Raw genomic sequence first — 24,752 nt, 5'->3', positions numbered from 1 at the left:
CCCTATGTTGCTTTTTTTTTCTTTATTAGTGAAAGATGGAAAACCGTTTATCAGATCAAATAAGTTAATAGAATCACAAATATAAACATTGTCTACGACATTAATTTTTTTAAAGGGCAAGCAATAGCTAAATATATATATGTATGTTGCCCAGACATGGATGATATTGAATAGCTCCAGGAAATTTAACCAAACTGATTGAAAATCCTCTTCTCTGCCCCTCTATAAAAACAGGTCCATTTCAAAGTTGATGTAGACATTATCCTTTCAAAGTAGTGCAGTAATTATGTTGGCTTCTCTCCTCTTTCCTGTGCATGGAGTGTATTGAAGTAATTTTCCTCATCACCTTCCAGCGCGGTGTTTACCTGGACAAATTTATTGGTCGTTGTCGTTGAACTGGATGGATCAGAGCAAGAAGCCTTAGACCTGGTTCCCTTGGTCACCAACGTAGTCCTGGAAGAACACTATCTGATTGTTGGGGTTGTGGTGGTAGTGGACGTTGGAGTCATCCCTATCAACTCCCGTGGAGAGAAACAGCGAATGCACCTACGAGATGGATTTTTGGCAGACCAGTTAGATCCGATCTATGTGGCCTATAATATGTAATCTTATATCTTTAAGATTTCCCATGGACTGGACTCTAATGTATAAAACGCTTTTTTTATGTACACTAAACAATGTACAAGTAACGGTCTTCAGAACGGAACTATTTCTCTTAGACTTATTGAAGCACCCATTATTGGCAGGACATAAAAAAAATGTGAAATGTGTTTCTTTTACCACTACATTTTAGCACAGAAGGACTTTGGGGTACTGCCTTCAGTTTGTTGGAAAGCCCATTACTAGACTTTTTAAAATAAGATTATTTTTTGCTTATTGGGATGAATACTGCTTTCTAAGTAATAGGCTTTGTATCTTACGTTAAACTGAACTAGCTATTTTTTTTAAAATCTTCCCCCACCTAGCCATTCACCCACACACGGATATTTTTGAACAGCTCATGATATGATTGAATTGTTTTGGTTTGCTTCTTTTTTAAAATGTCTGTATAAAAACAAAGTTTTCTCACTATGGATCCATTACTAATTTTAAGCCATTTTCTATTCCATCCACCTAGGAAGCTACATTGAGGTACGAGAAAAATACTCAGAACAGCACCTTCTCAAATTAGAGTTTTTAACAGCTTTCTCTCCTGGAAATGCTGAAGTTCAGAGGTAAAAAGAGCCTTTGATTATTAGTGTTAGAATGAACAGATCTTTATAAATAAGGTGTATTTCGGCAATGAACTTGCAGATATCTTTGTACTAAACTAAAAAGATAAAATAAGTTAACTACTTCTGTAATTATGTACAAAACCTTTAATTTATTTTGATCTCTTTAGAAGTATAAAAGAGAAACATTCAAGAATATTAAACTCTTGCAATGTTTGCTAATATAAAAACAAAAGGTTGTATTATCTTGAGTGGATAGTATCACATCAAAAATATATATATATGAAATATAAATTCACTAATGACAAAAAAAAGAGTTTAAAGTTTTAAAAGGATGCAGTACTCATCACTTGCATGGTGTCTCTTTTCCCACTGTAGATAATGAACATTATTCGCAAACGTTTAGGGGGAAAAAAAGCAGTTCTCGATTGCTCAGTGTCCCCACCTAAAAGAATCTTCCATATACCAGTAGATACAAATTTGCTGCTGCTTGCAAGGCAGTGAGTTGATTTTTAAGGTCGCAATCTTGTTGTCTTGCTCATACTGAAGGCAGGAGAGGAAGCAGTCCCTTTAGGAGCCTGGGGTGAGGGTCCCTTGCCCCCCCCAATTCCCCCAGCTGGCTGTTCCCCCAATCTTGCTTTAGCTGCCCACAAGGGCCCTGCTTTCTCCTCCATCATCCTTTTCCTCCGATGGTGCTGCAGTCCTCAAGAGGGATGCCTGAATTGGAAGGGCCCTGAAGTCTTGGCAGTTCTGTTGGGTAAGAGCCGAGGTGACAGGCTTACCCTGGCAGGACAACTAAATCCAGGACAGAACCTGCTTATTATGACTCTTCCCAGAGCAGATTGATTTGTGGCCAAAGACCTGAACAGTGTACTGCAAAGAATACTTTTCTTTTACCTTCGAGGTGACCATAAATGTTGGCATGTATGTTCATACACTTCTTAGATGTTAGAAAAGGCAGGTCTGAAATATAGCACTGTTTTTCCTTAGCTGCATAATATTGTTGCACACTAATTGCCATCTTTTTCTTTTCAAGTTCATCTTTTGTTTTTGTTAATACTTTTTAATGATTTATTTTCTTGTGGTAAAGACAATTTTTGTTAGCTTTTTGATGGTTATTTTGCATAAGGCTTTTTGTAAAAAGAAAAAAGAAAAAAAAAGAGTCTCTCTGCTGCCTGGTTTAATTTGGGCAAGGAGAGAGTGCTGATCCATCTATTTAACACTTTGTAGAAAGTTGTTGCTTTGAAAAAGTATCTTATTTGTTATTGGACAATAACCAGAAACCCTCTCTAAATGATTTGGCCTAGCTCAGCGCATCCGCTAACGTTTGTCACACTGAGGGACTGAAATTCAAATATTGTGATTCAATCCTTCCATCTGCCAATAGAGCAAGGAGCGAAGGGAACAAAATCACATATATACACCCCTCCCTTTCCCTCCTCCCTTCCCTCTTGCTTTTGATTTTTGCCATTTTTAAATCTCTTCAGGTAAATCTACCACCTCTTCTATTTCTGGTTTCCTCCTTATCTTCTTTGCTGATTTCATTTTCCTTTAGTAATCCCCAGGTCAACCAATGTTTGATGAGAAGATGGAAGATTAACCAGAAGCAAGAACACCTTCTTTTAATATGTTTTTTTTTTTACAGGTTCGGAATAATTGCTTAACATCCATTGAAGTTTGCATGCATAAGAGAGTTGTAGGATAAGCATCACGGGATCTTTATATCTCATATAGAATGGAATTATTTTGATCTACCTTTGCAGGTTTCATTTGGTTCCAGTCAATCCTGTTTTGTTTTTTTTTAATAGATGGGAGTACTTAAAGATAAGGAATGGTTTGTAACCTGCGTGTACAATACAGAGCATCTCATGACTGCAACCTCTTTTTTTGCATTTTAAGTTTCAGATGAATTTTTTTCCAGATTTTCTTTGCACCTGTGAATATTTCTCATGTTCCAAAGACCACTGGATAGGAAAGAGTTCTGCCACATTGTTCTGTGTGGGGCCATCAAAAATACAATCTGTTTGTAGAATGTCAAGTTGCTACAAGTTCTCACGACTTGATCATGAGCCTAATTGCCGTGTAAGAACTAACGTGACATCGCTGCTACTGCTGACACAAATTCAGCTGTCGCTTTGCGACGGCCTCTCCTTTAACTTTCAGTAAGACAACTTTGCATTCCTGGGGAAGTGTGAAGGACTGCAATGCAGTCATACAGCACCGTTAATCATTGATCGCTTCAGCAACCTGCCGGTCGTTTCAACTCTTAAAAATTAGGACAGTAAATGTAAACTGAATATTCTAGTTTTGTCACGCAAGTGAAGAGGAAAAAAAAAACATATGTAACCACCAGATTCAGCAATAAGGAAAGATTGCTCTGTATTAGAAATTGTACTGTAGATAAACCATTCATGAGAATGTATAAACTGTTTGTCTTGTGACCTTGTGCTTTTGAAGTCAGACAAAATCATGTAATCAACCTGATGCACACCTGAAAAGAAAGAGAAAAAATAACCCCGAACAAACAAATGAAGGAGGAGGGTTCACAGTGAATATTGAAACACAAAACTAAGCAACAGGAGCAGATTCTTCATGGTGCTCGTTTATTATATATATTTAATCCTGCTTGACACTTTACCCAAGGGGAGATTGTCCCTTTTATCAGTTGAATGTTAGCAGCGTTATTTCATAGAGTGTGGTGACTGGTTAGAGACATCCATGTAACTCAGCCAATCACAGTTCCAAAAAAAAAATTTTTATGTGCAAACAGCAACCTTCTTGTATGTTAAAACACCAGTACGCTTTGTACATCTGTGATAACGCCTGTTTTATATTCAAATGAACGAATAAAAGCTTTTATTTTTGTTGCTCTGAAAAGAATTGAGGTTTTTATTTTGTTTGCTTAATTACCAAAATGGTTCTTTGGGGATTTTTAAAGAATTTCAAGAAAGCTCTCTCACCACACACATTTTTCTGTTGTTTTGTAAAGTGTAACTTTTAGTTATCTTGAAGTCATTTCACATGTGATAAATATACCCCAAAAGCAAATATCCAATTTATGGGTAAAAAATATAAGCTGGACTGATGCCCTGTATTTTTTTTTAACACATTTTATTGGTTTTTTTAGATTCTTAAGAAAAAGTACTCAAGACCCACCGTGATGGTTGGGTGATCCAACATTCAAAAGTAAAAACATATATAAACAAGTCAACTCAATACATTTCAGTATCCCCTCTCTATTTCCCTTGATTAACATGATACATTTAAATATTCCATTTCTATTTTAAATTTCTATTACTACTAAACCTATTTTATAACTTATTTAGTTTATTACCATAGTTTAAGTTTAGAACAACACTTTATCAATTCTAATTCTTAATCTCTCACATTCCTCATTTTATCACCAATCTCATTTATTTCTTCTTCCACTACACAATAGTTATCCTAATAACAATAAAATATTAATCAGCCCTATACATATATAATCCCAGAATCAATCCATCTCTTTAAACTAACAAAATAATATTAAACCTTCATTCATATTCATCAAACAAAATTCAAATTTTCTTCAATTACTGCTGATGCTTGATGGAGCAATAGGAAGTGTTCCAAAGCAGTGATACATGGCCTCTTCTTCACATTTGTAACACTGAGGGGAGAGAAGAAGAATAATCATAAAAGCAGAACCTCTCTTTCTCCTTCTCCATGATGAATTCTCCTAAACCAGGGGTCTTCAAACTTGGCCCTTTTATGACTTGTGGACTTCAACTCCCAGAATTCCTCAGCAAGCATGCCTGGCTGAGGAATTCTGGGAGTTGAAGTCCACAAGTCATAAAAGGCCAAGTTTGAAGACCCCTGTACTAAGCCCTCTTTAATTCTTTGTAGGGATGCTGTCTTGCGAGTAGATTTACATAACACCAAACTCCATTTTCACAACCCTGTAGTCCCTTAATTCAGAGTAGTTGGAGTGACTGGATAGAGCTGAGCATTTATTGGTCAGATACCTTTCCTGATGCCTATACGGAGTTTGCAGCAGATATTTTTTTCTCTGAGCCCTAGAAGAGAAAGTGCCGCTACTTAGAATTCAACTCTCAACTTTCTGAGTGGGAGGCAAGCAACTTCACCACTAGGCCACTAGGCCGCCCTTTACACAACACACTCCTGCATTAAACCTCATGTCTTAATTTATGATGGGAATCAGTCAGCCCAACAACCAATCATGATTGCAAATCCTAGTTTAGAGACCTAAAACCAAAGATTGTTCATGTGCCAGCATCACCATAATGGTTGAGGGCAATATGTCCTAACTTGGCAATGTCCAGATATGTGGGCTTCTTTTATTTGAACCCCAAAATGCCCACTTTGGGCCTGTAACTGATAATACTTAACATTGAGGGACTATTTTATTTTTTAAATTTATATGCTGCCCATTTCACCAATAAGGCAATTGTGGGCAGCTTACAAATGGCAAAAAGTTAACTGTAAGAACAATTAAAGTTAAGAAGAGTTCTATAAAAACTAAAACCAAGGAGACAGATAGCACTGGGGTGAGGTCTTCTTACCTCATCAAACATCTCCAGTGCAGAGTGCTCCCCTTTCATTGAATTAAACCAGATGCCAAGTGAAAAGAGGCCGCAGAGAATTATAAAATGGTTGTGCACAGGAAATCCACAAAGCTAAGAATGGCAACTTTGAGCTTGCCATTGAAAGCTCAATGCAATTGAGAGCCACCCCAAAATTCACTAGGATGAAGGAGAGGCAAATAACAAAGCTAATGTGCTGAGTGGTTGAGCAAATCGGGCTCCAAATTCCCAGTCAGCCTGGAAGTTCTCTGGGGAACCTTCTGCCCAACGTACTTCACAGGATTGCTGTCGTATGAAAGCACAGGAGACTTGCTATGGGTGCTCCTGGAACTCATGGAAGGAAGGCATGCTTACTTATACCTGCCATAGCCATACCTTACTTATAGCTGCCAATTAATCAGAGAAATCAACAAATGGAAAGCTAAGATCACAGAGACAGCAGAGCTATGGAAGGAAGTAAACTCCTTTCATCTCTCCAAAGAGATGAAAGCTGGTGGAAGTTGGCCCTTCATCCCAAAATGTTATTATGGAACATCCGCAGTACTGATGAGAACACAGAACTCACGGCCCAAGGAACCAATCCACTTGTAGTGCTGCTTACCCATTGTTTCTTCTTGGTCTGAGAGATCAGCTATTTGTGCTGGCTGGCCAGCTTCTTGACTTCTTCTAAAAATTCCTCCGTGCACTTCTTCACCTGCTTAATCTTTTGTTCACACTCAGTCTGCATATTTGCAATTGCTTTGTTCACAGCCTGCCTTTTTTCGTCCTCCATTTCTGTGCGCAGCTGGAATTTTAAAAAGCAAGTGAGTGAAAGGCCAGGAATGGTGTTTCCAACTCTTTCTTCCTCCAAAAACATCTTATGCAGCATTACAGGCAGTCCCAACTTACAGTGATTTGTTTAGTGGCCCTTCAAAGTTACAATTACACTGAAAAAAAAGGTGATTTATGTCCGTTTTGCACACTTACGACCGCTGCGGCATCCCCTTGGTCACGTGATCAAAGTTCAGACGGTTGCATGTCCTGGGATCATGTGATCAGCTTTTGCGATCTTCCGACAGGCAGAGTCAATGGGGAAATCAAATTCACTTAACAATCGTGTTACTAATTCAACAACTGCAGTGATTCACTTAACAACTGTGGCAAGAAACATCATAAAATGGGGCAAAACTCATTTAACTATCTTAATAAGCAGTGGAAGTTTTGGGCTCAGTTGTGGTTGTTCGTCAAGGACTATCTGTATGTGTACTCAGTTGCTCTTAACAGAAGCAGTCCCTTTATTCCCAAGGGGCGTAGATCCATCTAAATGGAAAGAGTAGTACTAGCACTCACCTTCAAATAAGTATAGGGCTCCAACTGGAAAAGAAGGAATCCCTGGTGACTCTGAGGTAAAGCTACCCTGGTCTATAGTTCAGGAGGTTTTTAGTCCACTACAGCACAAAACTGCTGGATTTCTAGCATTTTTGCAGTCTGCCCAAAGTTACACTGTTCAAGTTTGGCAATTATATAAAATGCATACAAAATGAAGTCAGTTTGATTTGCATTCAGTAGGATGTTTGAATCCACTCACTACGTTTCATCACCAATCCTGTATCAAATTATAGTTGCCAAAACTAAGCAACAGATTCCTTTCCAAGATTAAACCCCATTTGTTAATTCATTGTGGGAATCAGCCAGCCAACAACCGATCATGATTTCAAATGCTGGTTTAGAGACCTTAAGCAGAACATAGACCACAGAATGGTGTGAATTAAGTGCAAATTCAGCTCAGATCTTCAGCTCAGAATTCTGTACTATTCCTTTTTGGGAGGCCATACATGAGCCCTAAGCACCCAGTAGAATCCCCAATGATGACCAAGTGATGGGGACACCAAGATGTCTTTGCACAAATCACATTCACTTGGATCATTCTGCATCACAACTCAACATGCAAGAAGAATGAAATTTATGTCATTCTCCCAATGTCATCATGAAGACATCACCCCTGTAGCAGTAATGGACTTCTCACTTAAAATGATCAATTAAAAAAAATTAATTGCAGAGTGATCAGCCAAGGGATTATCATCTTTGTACAGAAAAAGGGCCATCTTCCAGTCCTGAATGAATGAAAACAGGTATGTACAGAAATAAATTTCAGCAATAATGAATAATTAGAACTAATTAGAACATTCTCAAGCTGTCATCAAACTGATAATCAGTTACCTTCTCAATAGCTTCTCGCACAACTCTCTCAGTTTCCCTCTTGTGATCAGCCTTTAAGTCACTGATGATTTTGGTGTATTTTTCATGGCACATGTTTTGACACACCCCATCATTATTTGTCTGGGTGCTTCGATGCAGCATTTTAGGGGAAGAGGCACTTAATTTCTCGGTCTGGGTTGAGACTGAAATTTTTTCAATGGGTTGAGGCATTGTGGGAATTTCCTGACTTGAACTGACTGCTTCTGTTTCAGGCTCTGGTTCCTAACATAACAAAGAAGGTGTCACTACAATGGCCAATGAAAAGGACTACAATCATTTAGATCAGAAAGATAAAGACTGAAAAATATGTATTGAATCAACATAATTCTAAATATTGCTTAAATAAAATGTAATGCCACATTGTACAATTAAAACATTATCAGGCCAATGACTTTACCATTATTTCATGCAATGGGGGGGGGAAATCACATGCATTACGGTATCGATAGAAAAAAATATTTGCAACTGGCGGATTCTTAATGCTGTCTGAACTTGGTTGTTTTCTTGCAGGTGTTTCATTATCCAACTAGGTAACATCACCAATGCAACACTGATGATGTTACCTAGTTGGGTAATGAAACACCTGCAAGGAAAAACCCAAGTTAGAGAACATCAAGGAGCCCACATATACATTATAAAATATGATTACTTAGTAATAAGATTTTGGTTTCCAAATTATTAAGTTTTGCATATCTCCATTAACTATTATTACTATCGGTGTATGGCATTGTTACAGTAGCCAGGAGAACACAATGCTATTGCAGAGTAGTAGCTTGACTTGCCAAGGTACCAATTCTGTTATAGGACACGCTTGTGTACTTCCCAAGGTGTGCCCCAGGAGGGCGAGCTGGCTTCACACCAGAGAGAAAAACAAACGGGTCTTCCCGCAGCATCACCCAAGGCCCCCTTCCTTCCCAGAACTGCCTTGCAAAGAGGCAACCGGGAGGTTCAGAGCTGTCAGGAATCTAACTGCCTGCAATCTACTTGCATGGAACATGATTTCAAACTGTCAGATGGACAGAAGCTGAGGCAAGTGACAGGAGCTTACTCTGCCTTACAATGCTAGGTCTCGAACCGCCCAGCTGAGACCATCTGCAAGGTCATTAAGTCACTGAGCCATTGCACCTCTAAACTAGTATTATAACCTTACAGAATAGGAATTTAGGCATCTCCGAAGATACTCAGCAGTTGAATGGGTCCATACATGTATTCTTAATATACACATCAACCTTTCCCCCCCCCTTCTTTTTGCCTATAGGCAGAAATCATGAACCAGCATGAAACCTTATAGCTTCACATTCTATCTCTATTAAGGACAGATAAGTTGGAATCAGTTCCAAATAGATACTCCAATTTGGAGAATATGGCTAGTATACAAGGTGAATTAAAACAATACTTCCAAATGATGAAACTTTAAACAGATTGAAACATGCTCTTTCAATAAATGATCATAACTTTTCTGAGTTATAAAACATGAAGAAAATGAATTTGTAAACAGTCAGAAGGAAAATATGCTTGAATAATGTTTTCTCCCTCACCCACAAGTGCATGTATTTAATTGCCATGCTGTTCCTTACTTCCTTTTTAGGTTCCACACTTTGATTGCGTCTTCCTTTCTTTGCTCTTGGCTCCTGAGTAACTTTTAGCTGTAAAAATGGATGAAGAAACAATAAATAAAAAAGAAAATACTCATTTAGAATTGTCAATAAGTAGCCAGTATTTTTTGTTACAAAAATGTTGACTTAAAATTTTAAAAATGCAACTAATAAAGTAAATGTCTATCATTGTCAACTATTCTGGGCCATGAATTGAACTGCAGAATTTGGTAATATCCCAGCCTCCTGTGGGAGATGAAAATATAGCCCCCTCCTCATATAACAAGATGAGGCTAGAAAAAATCTGAAATAGGCCCCCACAGAAGTGATTTGAAGCTCTAACTTGAACTTTATGCTGTTTCACAATACGAACGTATTATTATTAATGAAAGTGATGTTGTGTTATTATGCTTGCTATGTTCCAAATTATTAGCAAAATAAACCTCTGAATCTTAGGGTAAGAATTATTGTTATTGTATTGCTGTCTATTGTCTTTTTCATTGGGTTTTTCCACGACAGTTTTTGGTGCGTTGGCCGGGAAGAGACGGTTGCTGGAAGAGACCTGCTGTCCAGCTGGGATTTCTGACCACTTCCTGGCTTTGGGCCACAGGTAACCAGCCCACTGTCTCTGAGCCCTCACTTTGGATCAGAGGTAAGAAAAAGGCCCCTTGGGACCTTAGGGTAGATAGATAGGGACGTTGTTGTGATTTAATTAGTTAGTTAAGCCTGTCCTCCTAATCTGGTAGTAAAGGAAGGGTCGTGCCTGGACTTACTTTGAGGATAGACTAAGTGTATGGTGAAGAGCCGTCCTCACTGGCAAAACAGTCAGATTTGCGGTTATAACTGGGACCCGGTGAGAGTCTGGCAGGTCCTGGGGCTAGACCAGCTCCTTGTATTGTGGAAGGGTCGCACCCTTGTGTGAAGTCACGCCTCTTGTGTGTTATCTCTTGCAGCCTCATTTATGAGGGGTTTTTTGACGCTTGGCAGCTTGGCAGGAAATGTGGTTATGTTATTTGCCGGTTGCTGGTGATTTGCAGATTGAGCTCTGAGATTGCCATTTCTAAGTTTGTACTTTGGGTTTTTATTTAAGCTGTGTGAAGATGAAGGTATGCTCTTTTTATTTTCACCCCTATGTGCATTGGATTTTTGTGCGTATGAAAAAAAGATTGTTTCTTAAGTTTGGCAATTGTGTTATTTTATTCAAGACCAGAAATTATGACAGAGTTGTTGTGGGCACTTGAATAAAAGTTTTGGTTTGGTGCATTATTATGGGTATTTTTGGAAGTTATGAAACTGTTTTTTAGAATTGTATTCTGGTGGTTTGTGGTTTCTTTCCTTATCTTGCACCTGTCATTGAATTTTTTCCTGTATGAAATTTGTTCGCTTCCTGATTTTTTATGTCTTTGGATGTAGCGACACCCACTGTTGCTTAAAGTTTCTTTTTTTCTACTGTATGTGTACATTTTTAATGCATTTTTTGTTTTTGTAGTTGTGTCCACCCTTTAGTTAATGGTGAACATTGCCTTTTTCAAAGGTAAGAGCCAGCTTCTTTGTTGGGACAGTGTTGTTTGTTAGTAACTAACATTGGAGCTTTATGGATTACTGCCTTGTCGTGGCGAAGGGGCTTGCGTAACTCAATGAAGCTATAAGCTATGCCGTGCAGGGCCACCCAAGACGGACAGGTTATAGCAGAGAGTTCTGACAAAATGTGATCCACTGGAGAAGGAAATGGCAAACCACTCCAGTATCTTTGCCATGGAAAACCCCATGGACAGTACTAAAAGGAAAAAAGATATGACGCTGGAAGATGAGCCCCTCAGGTCGGAAGGTGTCCAATATGCTACTGGGGAAGAGCAGAGGGCTAGTACTAGTAGCGCCAGAAAGAATGAAGCGACTGGGCCAAAGCCGAAAGGACGCTCAGCTGTGGATATATCTGGTGGTGAAAGGAAAGTCCGATGCTGTAAAGATTTTTTCTCCATAGGAACCTGGAATGTAAGATCCATGAATCAAGGCAAGCTAGACGTAGTCAAAAAAGAGATGACAAGACTGAACATCGACATCTTAGGAATCAGCGAACTAAAATGGACAGGAATGGGTGAATTTAACTCAGATGACCATCAGGTATACTACTGTGGGCAAGAATCCCTCAGAAGAAATGGAGTAGCCTTCATAGTCAATAAAAGAATAGGAAAAGCAATACTGGGATACAATCCCCAAAATGACAGAATGATCTCAATTCGAATCCAAGGCAAACCATTCAATATCACAGTAGTCCAAATCTATGCCCCAACCACTGGTGCTGAAGAGGATGAAATTGACCAGTTCTATGAAGCCCTACAGCACCTTATAGAATTAACACCAAAAAATGATGTCCTTATCATCATGGGGGATTGGAATGCTAAGGTAGGAAGCCAAAAGATAACCGGAATAACAGGCAAGTTTGGCCTTGGAGTACAAAATGAAGCAGGGCACAGGCTAATAGAATTTTGTCAAGAGAATACGATGGTCATAACAAACACTCTTTTCCAACAACCCAAGAGACGGCTCTACACATGGACATCACCAGACGGTCAACATAGAAATCAGATTGACTATGTGCTCTGCAGCCAAAGATGGAGAAGCTCTATACAGTCAGTAAAAACAAGACCAGGAGCTGACTGTGGCTCAGATCATGAGCTTCTCGTTGCAAAATTTAGGCTTAAATTGAAAAAAGTAGGGAAAAGCACTAGGCCACTCAGGTATGAACTAAATCATATTCCTGATGAATATACAGTAGAGGTGACAAATAGATTTAAGGAACTGGATCTGATAGACAGAGTGCCTGAAGAACTATGGATGGAAGTTCGCAACATTGTACAAGAGGTAGCAACTAAAACCATCCCAAAGAAAAAGAAATGCAAGAAAGCAAAATGGCTGTCTGAGGAAGCTTTGCAAATAGCTGAGGAAAGAAGGGAAGCGAAAGGCAAAGGAGAAAGAGAAAGATACACCCAATTGAATACAGAATTCCAGAGAATAGCTAGAAGAGATAAGAATACCTTCTTAAATGAACAGTGCAAAGAAATAGAAGAAAACAACAGAATAGGGAGGACCAGAGATCTCTTCAAGAAAATTGGAGATATGAAGGGAACGTTTCATGCAAAGATGGGCATGATAAAGGACCAAAATGGCAGAGACCTAACAGAGGCAGAAGAGATTAAGAAGAGATGGCAAAACTACACAGAAGAACTATACAAGAATGAGCTTAACATCCCAGATAACCACAATGAGATGGTCACTGACCTCGAACCAGACATCCTAGAATGTGAAGTGAAATGGGCCTTAGAAAATCTGAGCAACAACAAAGCTAGTGGAGGTGACAGTATTCCAGCTGAGCTATTCAAAATCTTAAAAGACGATGCAGTAAAAGTGCTACACTCAATTTGCCAGCAAATTTGGAAAACTCAACAGTGGCCACAGGATTGGAAAAGGTCAGTTTACATTCCAATTCCAAAGAAAGGCAATGCCAAAGAATGTTCAAACTATCGCACCATTGCACTCATTTCACATGCTAGTAAAGTTATGCTTAAAATCCTACAAGCTAGACTCCAGCAGTATGTGGATCGAGAACTACCAGAAGTACAGGCAGGATTTCGAAGAGGCAGAGGAACTAGAGATCAAATTGCCAACATACGCTGGATCATGGAGAAAGCTAGGGAGTTCCAGAAAAACATCTACTTCTGCTTCATTGACTATGCAAAAGCCTTTGATTGTGTGGATCACAACAAATTGTGGCAAGTTCTTAAAGACATGGGAGTACCAGACCATCTCATTTGTCTCCTGGGAAACCTATATGCGGGTCAAGAAGCAACAGTGAGAACCGAACACGGAACCACTGATTGGTTCAAAATTGGAAAAGGAGTCCGGCAAGGCTGTATATTGTCACCCTGCCTATTTAACTTATATGCAGAGCACATCATGAGAAAGGCAGGGCTAGATGAATCAAAAGTTGGAATTAAGATTGCCGGGAGAAATATCAACAACCTAAGATATGCAGATGATACCACTCTAATGGCAGAAAGTGAAGAAGGAACTAAAGAGCCTCTTGATGCGGGTGAAGAAGGAGAGTGCAAAAATTGGCTTGAAACTCAACATTAAGAAAACCAAAATCATGGCATCCGGCCCTCTCAATTCCTGGCAAATAGATGGGGAAGAAATGGAGGTAGTGACAGATTTTATTTTTCTGGGCTCCAAGATCACCTCAGATGGGGACTGCAGCCAAGAAATTAAAAGACGCTTGCTCCTGGGGAGGAAAGCTATGGCAAATCTAGACAGCATACTAAAAAGCAGAGACATCACCCTGCCAACAAAAGTGCGTATAGTCCAGGCCATGGTTTTCCCAGTTGCAATGTATGGCTGTGAAAGTTGGACCATAAGAAAGGCTGAGCGCAAAAGAATTGAGGCCTTTGAACTATGGTGCTGGAGAAGACTCCTGCGAGTCCCTTGGACTGCAAGGCGTTCAAACCGGTCAGTCCTAGAAGAGATCAACCCCGACTGCTCTTTAGAAGGCCAGATCCTGAAGTTGAAACTCAAGTACTTTGGCCACCTAATGAGAAGGAAGGATTCACTGGAGAAGAGCCTAATGTTGGGAAAGATTGAGGGCAATAGAAGAAGGGGACGACAGAGAATGAGATGGCTGGATGGAGTCACTGAAGCAGTAGGTGTGAATTTAAATGGACTCCAGAAGATGGTAGAGGACAGGAAGACCTGGAGGAACATTGTCCATGGGGTCGCGATGGGTCGGACACGACTTGGCAATTAACAACAACAACAACAACAACATTTGAGCTACCTTCCCGGTAGATAAAGGGTCAGCTTGTTTGCTGGGGTGATATGTTCCATTATTGATTGCCATCAATTTTTATGCTTGCTACCTTTTCCATAGATAAGAGTTGGCCTTTTTTTGCTGAGGTAGCATGTTATTTCTCTATTGCTGCTGTCAGTTTTACTGAAAAAGAGGGGATGGACCTTTTCCATACATAAGGACTGCCTGAGCTGGCAGGGTTCAACTCCCTTCTATTGCCCCTGGATGGTTGGGTTCCTAGACTGTCTTAGAGGAGAGAACAAATAGAGATTTTTTTTAAAAAAAAAAAAAAGATAAAAGAAAGGAACAGAGAGGAAAACAGGAACACAGAAAGAAAAAACGAGATCCTGCCCTCACCCATGATTAGAGTGTGTGTGGAGCGATGTATACCGGATAAAGTGATTGAATTGATAGATTAATGCATGGTGAGAGAAAAAAATAAAAATGTAACCACAAGCATGTTAGCCTGATTGGGTGGGTCATTATTCCCTGCTCATTCACGTATTCACGTGTTGTCTTTTTTATATTTTGCCTTTTGTTTTATCCTTTATATACCCCCAGTTCCCCAGTTTTTTGGGTAAATGTTATGTAACCCCAGCCTATGAAAGGAACAGTAAGTTGTAGATTGTTATGAAGTAAGTAGGAAGGCAGTAGTATGTGTTTGCAAGGATATGAGAAAATGAAATGATTTTGTAGAACAGTGCTGTGGGAGAGGAGCTCTTGAAAGAGAGGAAGAAGAAAGTATGTGATTTACTTAAGAGGAAAAAGAAAAGAGATACCTATTTAGTTGGAAGAATGCTAAATAGAAATAGGGGGAAAATTTCTGTATAATCTTTTGAACATTTTTACAACATTTTCCATCTCCTTTGCTGGTTGCCATTTCTTTCTTTTTACTTGGGGACTTTCTGCCTTGAAAGAGTGAGGGAGAGGCAGAAAAAAGGGGGCGGGGGTTTCTGTTCAATTTAATTTTTGCTTGGTTAAAACATTAAACTGCTTTCCTAAGTAAAGGAGGGAAATGTGCTATTTGAACATTGCAGTATGAATTGGGAAATTGAACATCAGCGTGCTAAAATTATTGCATTGTAAGCTGAAGTACGATTTTAAGGAAACACACTTAATAGAACATGGAATTTTTGTGGATTTAAAATAACAGCTTAATATATGTTAGATGGAAAATTTTAAGCTGCTTTAATATTAGGTAGGCAGCTAGCAGTTGAATATCAGCCAAAACTGCAAGGAGAGGAAGTACAGAAATAAAGTTAAAATGCTTGTCCTATGCTACCAAAAACTGGGTCATGGTTCACATATGGCAGAGGAGAAACTTAGAAAAAAGGGAAGTAAACTTGTAAAGTTAGGGAAAAAAAGATATGTTATTCTGGGTCTATTTTGTGCGTGTCTGTGAGGTTTATGAGACTGCCATCTTCTCTACAAGACATCCATGCGTCAAAGGATGCAATGTTGGACTACTGCCAAGTTTTCATCATTGCTGTTCCAGACTGTCATTAACAGGAGACCAGTGCAAGTCATGCCAGTGGCAAGCAACCTTGCTCCTGTCACAATATCCTCCCCTTCCTCTCCTTTTACCTTCTTCCCCTTTCCCCTTTCCCACCTATAAAGATTTTGTTTGAGATATTTCAGCTTCTCTAAGGACTGCTCCATCCAAAGAACCATAGATCTTTGTTATGCCTTGAAGACTGGTGATCAGGTTTTGACTGAAGTATTTCATCAAAAAATTACTTTGCTTCTTGTTGAAAGGGACCTTTCCAGATTCTATTGACATTGCTGTGCGGTATCAAGATCTGGCTTCCTGGATGCATATTTTGCACTGCAAGAAAGTACCAGCCCCAGACGAGGAAGATATCCAGCCCCAATCACCTGACTGCACTTAGGCAAGATTGAAGCTTTGCCCAACAGGAGAGCAAGTGCTATTAACCTTTGCTCCCCACCAACATGCAATCTCCAGCCCAAACAGCACCAACAAGAAGTGAACTCTGATTTGTCATCCTTAGACTATTTATACCACATTTTCTAGCATAATGGAAGTCCAGAGGCTCATGAAGGAAACCATTTGCATCAGGAAAATGCCTCATGCCTGCTGTATGGACTATAGTTGTGTTGTTATTTATTGGAATTTGTATTATTTTATTATGAGTCTTAAACTTACTGAGGTTGTATGTTTCCCCCATAAAATACTTTCTTTACATGCCCCTCATAAACTATTGTAGACCCTTTACCCCAGAATCCTTCTAATCTTATCTTTTTGCTTATGTTTTGTGTTGTCTTTACGGACAAGAAGTGGGGACTGTGGGAGATGAAAATATAGCCCCCTCCTCATATAACAAGATAAGGGTAGAACAAACCTGAAACAGGCCTCCACAGAAGTGATTTGAAGCTCTAACTTGAACTTTATACTGTTTCACAATACCAACGTACTATTTGTAATCTGCTGAGCTTTGTGCAATATGAAGTTGCAAAGTAGATAGTTCTATGTATATTTGGAACATGAGTATTGTAACTGTGGGAGAAATAGGGAACTGAAAAGTAGCTGATGAATGCGGGTTCCAATGTACACGGGTATATGTGGAAAGTAGGTCAGCAGGAAGTAAATAAAAAGTCAGCAAAGATCAGCGGACCATCTAACTACAGTCTTAGAACAAGAAAGGGTATAAAAGGTTGGAACTGGACCTAACCGATTTGTCATTGGCCTATAGCTGTCCTAATGGATTCTGCTATGTCATATGGTCCTCATTGCAATGGGTTATTAATGAAAGTGATGTTGTGTTATTACTCATTTGCTCATTACTGGTAGAAGAAATGCTTGATTCTGCTTCTTCCTCTCCTTTATCCTCATTTTTTGATTTCCAAAATCTGCCATCCCGAAGGAAACGCTGATATAGCTCTAACTCATCGCATGCTTTTTTCCAGCCCATGCTACGTTTTACATGTAGCCGGTGTATATTAACGGTGATATCCTGAATATTTTCAGAAGGAATCCAGGCCCTCCACAATGAAAATGAAAAGATAACACTTAAGCACATCTTTTGAAAGGAGCTGCCAATTCAGTTTTCAAATCATCCTTTTCTGTTACAAACATCCATTCAACTCCAAGAGCACGTATTTTATCTAAATGATGAAAAGAGTCTTCTCCATTGGGTTTTGATGGCGAGGTCACAGATATAACACTGAGTCTCCCCTGCCCTGCCATACTCTTTCACACATTCCCAATGTTAATTTTAATTCTATTTCAAATTTCATTTTCTTCTAGTCCAAACTGCAACAATTATTTCTGTGTGCAATTCCACCTTCTCAATACGTTTAACTTCATTAATATCTACGTGCTCCACAATGACACAGTTTATGGTATGGAATAAAATTAATCTCAATTATATTAAAGACTACAGGTAATTCTAAACAACTTTGCAAATGGGGCACGACTCACTTCTTGACCATGTTGTTGTTATTTAAATCATGTGGTTATTAAGCAAATCTGGTTTTCCTCATTGATTCTGCTTGTCAAAAGCTCCCTAGAAAGGTTGCAATGGCAATCCCAGGACACTGAGACCCCTGAAAATACATGCCAGTTGCAAAGCAGCTATAGTTTGAACCTATGACTGTGGGGATGCTACAACGGTCGTAAGTGTGAGAACTCGTTATAAGTCACTTGTTTCAGTGCCCTTGTAACTTTGAACATTCATTAAATAAACAACTGTTAGCTGACAACTACCTGTGGCAATTTTAAGAAGCAAGTTCTTTGACAGGTTCTGTTTAGGATTCAGATTGTCTAATATCACTTATGTCAGGAAGACAGAACATCATTTAATGGATTTATATCTCACTTTACTTTGTTCAGCTCAAGATGTAATGATCGCTACTCCTGTTTCTCCCATCCAAACCACTTTATGAGGTGAGCTTGACTAGGATGCCCGAAAGTGACTGGGCCCAAGTCACACAGTTGGCTTCTATGGCTAAGAGAACACTAGAACTTTACTGAGCCTTAGTAGAGGGCCCTGAAAAAAACAAGAAAGACACATACAGTGAGGGAAAAAATTATTTGATTCTTGCTGATTTTGTACATTTGCCCACTGACAAAGAAATGATCAGTCTATAATTTTAATGGTAGGTTTAACAGTGAGAGATAGAATAACAACAATAAAAATCCAGAAAAAAGCTTTTCAAAAAGCAAGACCAAAGAGTTGTCCAAGGATGTCAGGGACAAGATTATAGACCTACACAAGGCTGGAATGGCCTACAACACCATCGCCGAGCAGCTTGGTGAGAAGGTGACAACAGCTGGTGCGATTATTCGCAAATGAAAGAAACACAACATAACTGTCAATCTCCCTCGGTCTGGAGCGATCTCACCTCATGGAGTTTCAATGATCATGAACGGTGAAGATTTAGCCCAGAATTACACGGGAGGATCTTGTTAATGATCTCAAGGCAGCTGTAACCATAATCACCAAGAAAACAATTGGTAACACACTAGGCTGTGAGGGACTGAAATCTTGTAGTGCCCGCAAGGTCCACCTGCTCAAGAAAGCACATGTACAGGCCTGCCTGAAGTTTGTCAGTGAACATCTGAATGATTCAGAGGAGAACTGGGTGAAAGTGTTGTGGTCAGATGAGACCAAAATTGAGCTCTTTGGCATCAATTCAACTTGCCGTGTTTGGAGGAGGAGGAATATTGCCTATGACCTGAAGAACACCATCCCCACCGTCAAATATGGAAGTTGAAATATTATGCTTTGGGGTATTTTTCTGCTAAGGGGACAGCACAACTTCACGACATCAAAGGGATGATGGACAGGGCCATGTACCATCAAATCTTGGGTGAGAACCTCCTTCACTCAGCCAGAAAATGAGTTGCGGATGGGTATTCCAGCATGGCAATGACCCAAAACACACAGCCAAGGCAAAAAAGGAGTGCCTCAAGAAGAAGCACATTAAGATCCTGCCGTGGCCTAGCCAGTCTCCAGACCTTAAATTTGTGGAGGCACCTGAAGTTTCGAGCTGTCAAATGTCAGCCTCCAAACCTTAATGACTTGGAGAGGATCTGCAAAGAGGAGTGGAACAAAATCCCTCCTGAGATGTGTATAAAACGTGGTGGCCCACTACAAGAAAGGTCTGACCTCTGTGATTGCCAACAAGGGTTTTGCCACCAAGTACTAAGTCATGTTTTGTGAAGGGATCAAATGCTTATTTTGCTCATTGAAATGCAGATCAATTTATAACTTTTTTGAAATACGTTTTTCTGGATTTTGTTGTTGTTATTCTCCCTCTGTTAACTTAAACCTACCATTAAAATTATAGACTGATCATTTCTTTTCAGTGGGCAAACTTACAAAATCAGCAGGGGATCAAATAATTTTTCCCCTTACTGTAGAGTGACCTTCAAGCAGTGTCCTTTATTGTCCTTCATTCATAGACAGAAATCTTGCCAAACTGAAGCAACCTTTTGCATCCCTATAGATCAGTGGTTCTCAACCTTTTTAATGCTGCGACCCCAACCGGTCGTAACTTGAGGACTACTCAACTGGTCGTAACTCGAGGACTACTCAACTGGTGCAGCACCATTTGCAGAATGGGACTTTTGGTGGGCTCAGCAGGGCAGAGACAGCCTGGACAATTCCTATTGGCTTTTAAAAGCCAATAGAATAAAAGGGAGTAGCACAGCTAAGGAAAAGGGGGAAAAAAATGGCAGACTGCATTGTTTGGCGACCCCCGTGAAATGGTTGTTCGACCCCAAATGGGGTCCCGACCCACAGATTGATAACCACTGCTATAGATATAATCTGAAAATCTATAGGGAGGAGCTGTCTTAACTCTCTTTCTCTCAACCAAACTGTTTAAATTTTGCTGCCTTCGAGTCCCCTGGAATGTAGCCTCTCCCTCCTAGTAATCCAGACCACATTTCGCCACACCTAGAAAGAGAAGCGCCCTGTTGTTTATTTGTTAGATCTTTTTCCTCCAGTTGCAGCTCCACAACATGTCCACCTCCAATTTCATCTTGCAAAGGCAATCCAGTGTGGTTGATTGGCCTGAGAAAGAATGGGTCAAAGTTCAAGCGAATTTGAACCTGCATCAGTCTGGGCTGAATCCACTCTTTACCACACCCAGGGGTGTGCTGGTTGTCTCAGCATATAAGAGACATTGCAAAAATGAAAATACCTTTGGTGGTGATGGCCAAAAAAGCAAACGTCAACTTGATTGTTTTTTTTCTGCATGACTTTCGCAGGCCAGAATCCAGAGCCTTTCATTTTGGCCCATACCAGTTCATGATTTGGTATCTAAAAATTAAAGAAACATGGTAAAGTACAGAAGTATTTCTGACTTGGCAGGTGTTAGGTATAACAGTATCACATAATGAAAATAAAAGTTACCAACCGAAAAGAATATTTGGAGTTCAGGTTTGCACTGTGAGGTCCTTGGTGCTCTTTGAGCTTGGTGGTTTTCTTGCCAAGCTTCATTACCCAACTAGCTAATATCATCAGTGCTGGACTTCATATACACAAGTGGTTTGCTTAGCTGGGTAATGAAAAGTTTATAAGAAAACATCTAAACTGATAGAGCACCAAGTACTCCACAATAAAACGTACCCATGATAGAGTTTTAACTAAGTCTTGACAACAGTGATCATTACTTTGGTCTATATAACACCATTGTCAGCACAGTTTAACAGACTATTCTCACATGATATAACAATTTATAATTGTGCTGGCAGTTTCTAAGCATTGTTAACTTAGACAAAGAAATTCAAGTCTTCAAGCGAATAAATGTTTCTTCTTATAAGCAAAAATTGGCATTGTGTTGTTTCATGCACGGGAGACATCTAATGTATACCAAATCAGCTGTACAAGCACACTAATTTGAGTTATAGATTGCTATTTTGAGAATGCAGTGTTCATCCAATTTCTCCAAGAAATGCTTGTATTCTGTGAGCCTTAAGCCAGGAAAATACTGGCAGGGCTTTATTATAGTACCAGTCCTTTCCCCAATGCCAGAGAGACATGAACTGACCACTATGGTCAAGGAAATGTAAAATATGATCTGTGACTGGGACAATTAATCTTGTCTTTTGTACTGGCGTGAAAATGACTCCACCTAGCGGTGGCTGCAGAACTAACATTTACAATTTTGTCTGATGGCTTTATTCATATTCTCAATAAATCCCATTCTTTAAGACAGCTGGGATAATTCTCATCACCATTTCTTGGGGCAGCAAATTCCATATTTACTCTCAGTTGTGAGAAAAGGTAAGCTTACACAAGGATAGCAGAACGAATTTTTAGGATGCTCATTTGATAGATAGAAATAGACCTTGCAAAGCTGAAGTTCATCCAGCTGAGGAAAAAAAGAAGTAAAACACTGTTACCCTCAATAAATATGTTGTGAAATGCTGGAAACTGTTATTTTGCAAATCTAAAATCATTAAATTTTTTCTCTTTCCTGGGAAGTTATGTTTCATATAAAAAAACACAAAAAGGGAAAAAGTGAAGGAAAAATTAAGTAAAAATAGACCTTTTCATATATTACATATAAAAAATAATTAGTCAAATTTTAAAGCAAATAATTAAACTGGTAGTAACCATTGGTCATTTCATTCTACCAACTTAATATCAGTTTATAAAAGGAAACTGAGTACATATCCATAACTTAGGATACGCTCATATATAGTATATGCACTGTTCTTTGAAGGTTAGATGCATAGAGATTTTTAACTGGTCTCTAATTATTTCAGAAACATATCAGTAGTACAAACTGAACAAAAAGTTGTTGAGAACCTTTATTCTAAAGATGAAACAAAGCTACTCAATATAGACAAATCATACAGACACACATAAATACATTAGTGCATTCAAATTATTTTGGCACCTTTTATCTTTAAAAAATATCTGAAGTATAATCCACTATCATTGTTCAGGTGTTTTAGCTTTTCATTGACATTAAAATGTGAATTTGTTTTTGAAAGAAAACCTTTTCTAAAGGAGGTACCAATATAACAATCATATAAAATGCTCCTAATTTTCTTCACTTATTTTTATTGATGTGTTACTGTTCACAAATGAGATAAAAATGTTATTTAGCTTTCAAAAATTATTTAGCTTTATAAAAATAACACAATAAGGATTTATAATTACACAGGCAATTATCTTCTGAAGCACACCTAATTTTAAGCTATCAAAATGCAGTGTATGTTTTTTAATTTTTTTCTGATTTCCAGAACAATTTTCAAAACAAAGGAAACCACTGGTATGTGGAATCTGAAAAGACAATTGTTCAGAAGTCACTAACATGACTAAATATTACTTACCTCATGGCAGGTATCTTTGTAAAGCATCCTGGCTTTATCAGCTTGTTTACTGTCCACTATAAGAAGAACATACCCACAAACACCTAAGTCTTTGTAAATGGTATGATGAAAAACAATAGGCAATTGAATTCTGGAGGAACAGGCCCCATCAGCTTGTAAAACCAGAGTGCCTTCAGTCCCTTCAGCCTGATTTAAACCTCTAATGAGCTAGAAAACAAAAGATTGTACATGCCAAGCCTTCTTATTTTTTGCAAATCTTTTATAGATCTGCTTGGGTATCGCATGGCTTAAAGAAAATTAATTTCTGAATAAAGTTAACAAAAAAGAAAACATAAGAAAATATGTGCTGGCTTAAATAAAAGACCTACCGTGTTTCTCTGAAATAATAATAATAATAGTAGTAGTAGTAGTAGTAGTAGTAGTAGTAATAGTAAAGTTGGAAGGGACCTTGGAGGTCATCTAGTCCAACCCCCTGCTCGGGCAGGAAACCCTACACCATTTTGGACAAATGGCTGTTCAGTCTCTTCTTAAAAACCTCCAGTGTTGGAGCATTCACCACTTCTGGAGGCAGGTTGTTCCACTGGTTAATTGTTCTAACTGTCAGGAAGTTGCTCCTTAGTTCTAGGTTGCTTCTCTCCTTGCTTAGTTTCCACCCATTGCTTCTTGTCCTGCCTTCAGGCGCCTTGGAAAATAGCTTGACTCCCTCTTCTTTGTGGCAGCCCCTGAGATATTGGAACCCTGCTAACATGTCCCCCTTCGTCCTTCTCTTCGTTAAACTAGACATACCTACCTCGGAAGGATGGAAGGCTGAGTCAACCTTGAGCCGGTGAGATTTGAACCGTTGACCTGCTGAACACAGTCAGCTAAAGTGGCCTGCAGTACTGCACTCTAACTGCTGCGCCACCTCGGCGCACTGCATTTATCAAGTGCCTTACTGAAGTCCAAGTAAATTATGACCCAGTCTTATATATTTTTTTGCCTCCAAAAGAGGCACTAGGTTTTAATTTCAGAGAATGTTTTACCTTAGAACCACCACAGCCAGGCCTCTCACACCCCGACACCTGTCGCACTGCTGCTTGACTTCTGTGGCCGCTTGCTGCCACTGGACGCCATGTGGCACATTGCGCCATTGTCATTCCTCCTGGCAGGATGCCACATGGTGCTTGTGCTGTTTCTGCTGTTCGCGGCAGGATGCTGCATGGCTCTTTGGGCCGTTTCCGCAGCAGAAATGGCCCGCACCACCACGTGGTCTCCTGCTACAAGCTAACAGAAGTGGCCCAAAGCGCCCGAGCAACAGAAGCAGCTCAAAGCACGGCGCAAGCAGAAGTGACCTGAAGCACTGCGTAAGCAGAAGTGGCCCGAAGCACTGCGGAAGCAGCGGAAGCGGTCTGAAGTATGCGAGCAGCAGAAGCAGCTGCAGAAGTCAAGTAGCAGCACGACAGGTGTGTGTGTGTGGGGGGGTAGCTTCACCCCCCACCCCGCTTGATTTTTAGGGGTGTACCTTGCCCCAAAGTAGGGCTTACTATAGTCCTTCCTTAGCAACCACAACTGGGACAGCAACTACATTGCTAAGAGATGCAAATTACTAAATGAAACATGTGACCACAATGAATTTATGATCTCACTTCCCCTTTAGTTATTAAGTGAAACATCACATGACTGCAACTTACAATTTTAGTTTTGCCTTTTCTATTAACTCTGATTGCTGCATGCCAGTTGTAAAACACACACAAGATGATCACATAACCACAGGGCACTGCAATGGTCATAAATGCAATGATTGGTTATCGTACGCCATCATAACTTTGAAAGGTCATTAACAATGCAGTTAGTAAGCAAGGACTATGTGTATTTCATAAATTGTTCATAATACTTTCCTTGAGATTCCTTTTGTAAAGCCCTTTGACATTCTCCATTCAAGTATCTGCTTTCTAATAATGGAAGTAATACAGATCCATCATGTTGGCTTAATTT

At 39.4% G+C, this 24,752-nt stretch overlaps 2 protein-coding genes across 10 annotated transcripts in view; one reads left to right on the top strand and one right to left on the bottom strand.

The window, feature by feature from the left end:
* The window catches only part of DIP2C (disco interacting protein 2 homolog C), a 116,510-nt gene extending 112,432 nt beyond the window's left edge, over window positions 1–4,078 (top strand). For 4 of the 8 annotated variants that reach the window (XM_039348581.1, XM_039348579.1, XM_039348578.1 and 1 more), the window contains 2 exons: window positions 354–602; window positions 1,118–4,078. In XM_039348581.1, coding sequence (XP_039204515.1) covers window positions 354–602; window positions 1,118–1,130 — 262 coding nt within the window. In that variant the 3' untranslated portion in view covers window positions 1,131–4,078. Of the gene's footprint in view, window positions 1–353 lie in introns of all 8 variants that reach the window. The other 4 variants (XM_039348580.1, XM_039348582.1, XR_005557313.1 and 1 more) reach the window with 3 other exon arrangements.
* A 227-nt stretch (window positions 4,079–4,305) lies between these two features.
* LOC120310304 (zinc finger MYND domain-containing protein 11-like) overlaps window positions 4,306–24,752 on the bottom strand; it is a 103,314-nt gene continuing 82,867 nt past the window's right edge. The window contains exons 8-16 of one of the 2 annotated variants that reach the window (XM_039348583.1): window positions 22,779–22,834; window positions 21,731–21,808; window positions 20,636–20,754; window positions 20,389–20,505; window positions 17,260–17,467; window positions 9,571–9,678; window positions 7,994–8,254; window positions 6,396–6,578; window positions 4,306–4,860 (exon numbers count right to left, since the gene is read on the bottom strand). In XM_039348583.1, coding sequence (XP_039204517.1) covers window positions 6,426–6,578; window positions 7,994–8,254; window positions 9,571–9,678; window positions 17,260–17,467; window positions 20,389–20,505; window positions 20,636–20,754; window positions 21,731–21,808; window positions 22,779–22,834 — 1,100 coding nt within the window. In that variant the 3' untranslated portion in view covers window positions 4,306–4,860; window positions 6,396–6,425. The remainder of the gene's footprint in view (window positions 4,861–6,395; window positions 6,579–7,993; window positions 8,255–9,570; window positions 9,679–17,259; window positions 17,468–20,388; window positions 20,506–20,635; window positions 20,755–21,730; window positions 21,809–22,778; window positions 22,835–24,752) is intronic. The other variant, XM_039348586.1, reaches the window with a different exon arrangement.

This window comes from Crotalus tigris, unplaced genomic scaffold (genome assembly GCF_016545835.1).
Source record: "Crotalus tigris isolate CLP2741 ecotype Arizona unplaced genomic scaffold, ASM1654583v1 scf7180000018163.1057043, whole genome shotgun sequence".
NCBI classification, from domain to species: Eukaryota; Metazoa; Chordata; class Lepidosauria; order Squamata; family Viperidae; genus Crotalus; species Crotalus tigris.
The sequence above is the reverse complement of the archived record's forward strand: the minus strand, read 5'-3'. Positions and strand labels throughout refer to the sequence as shown.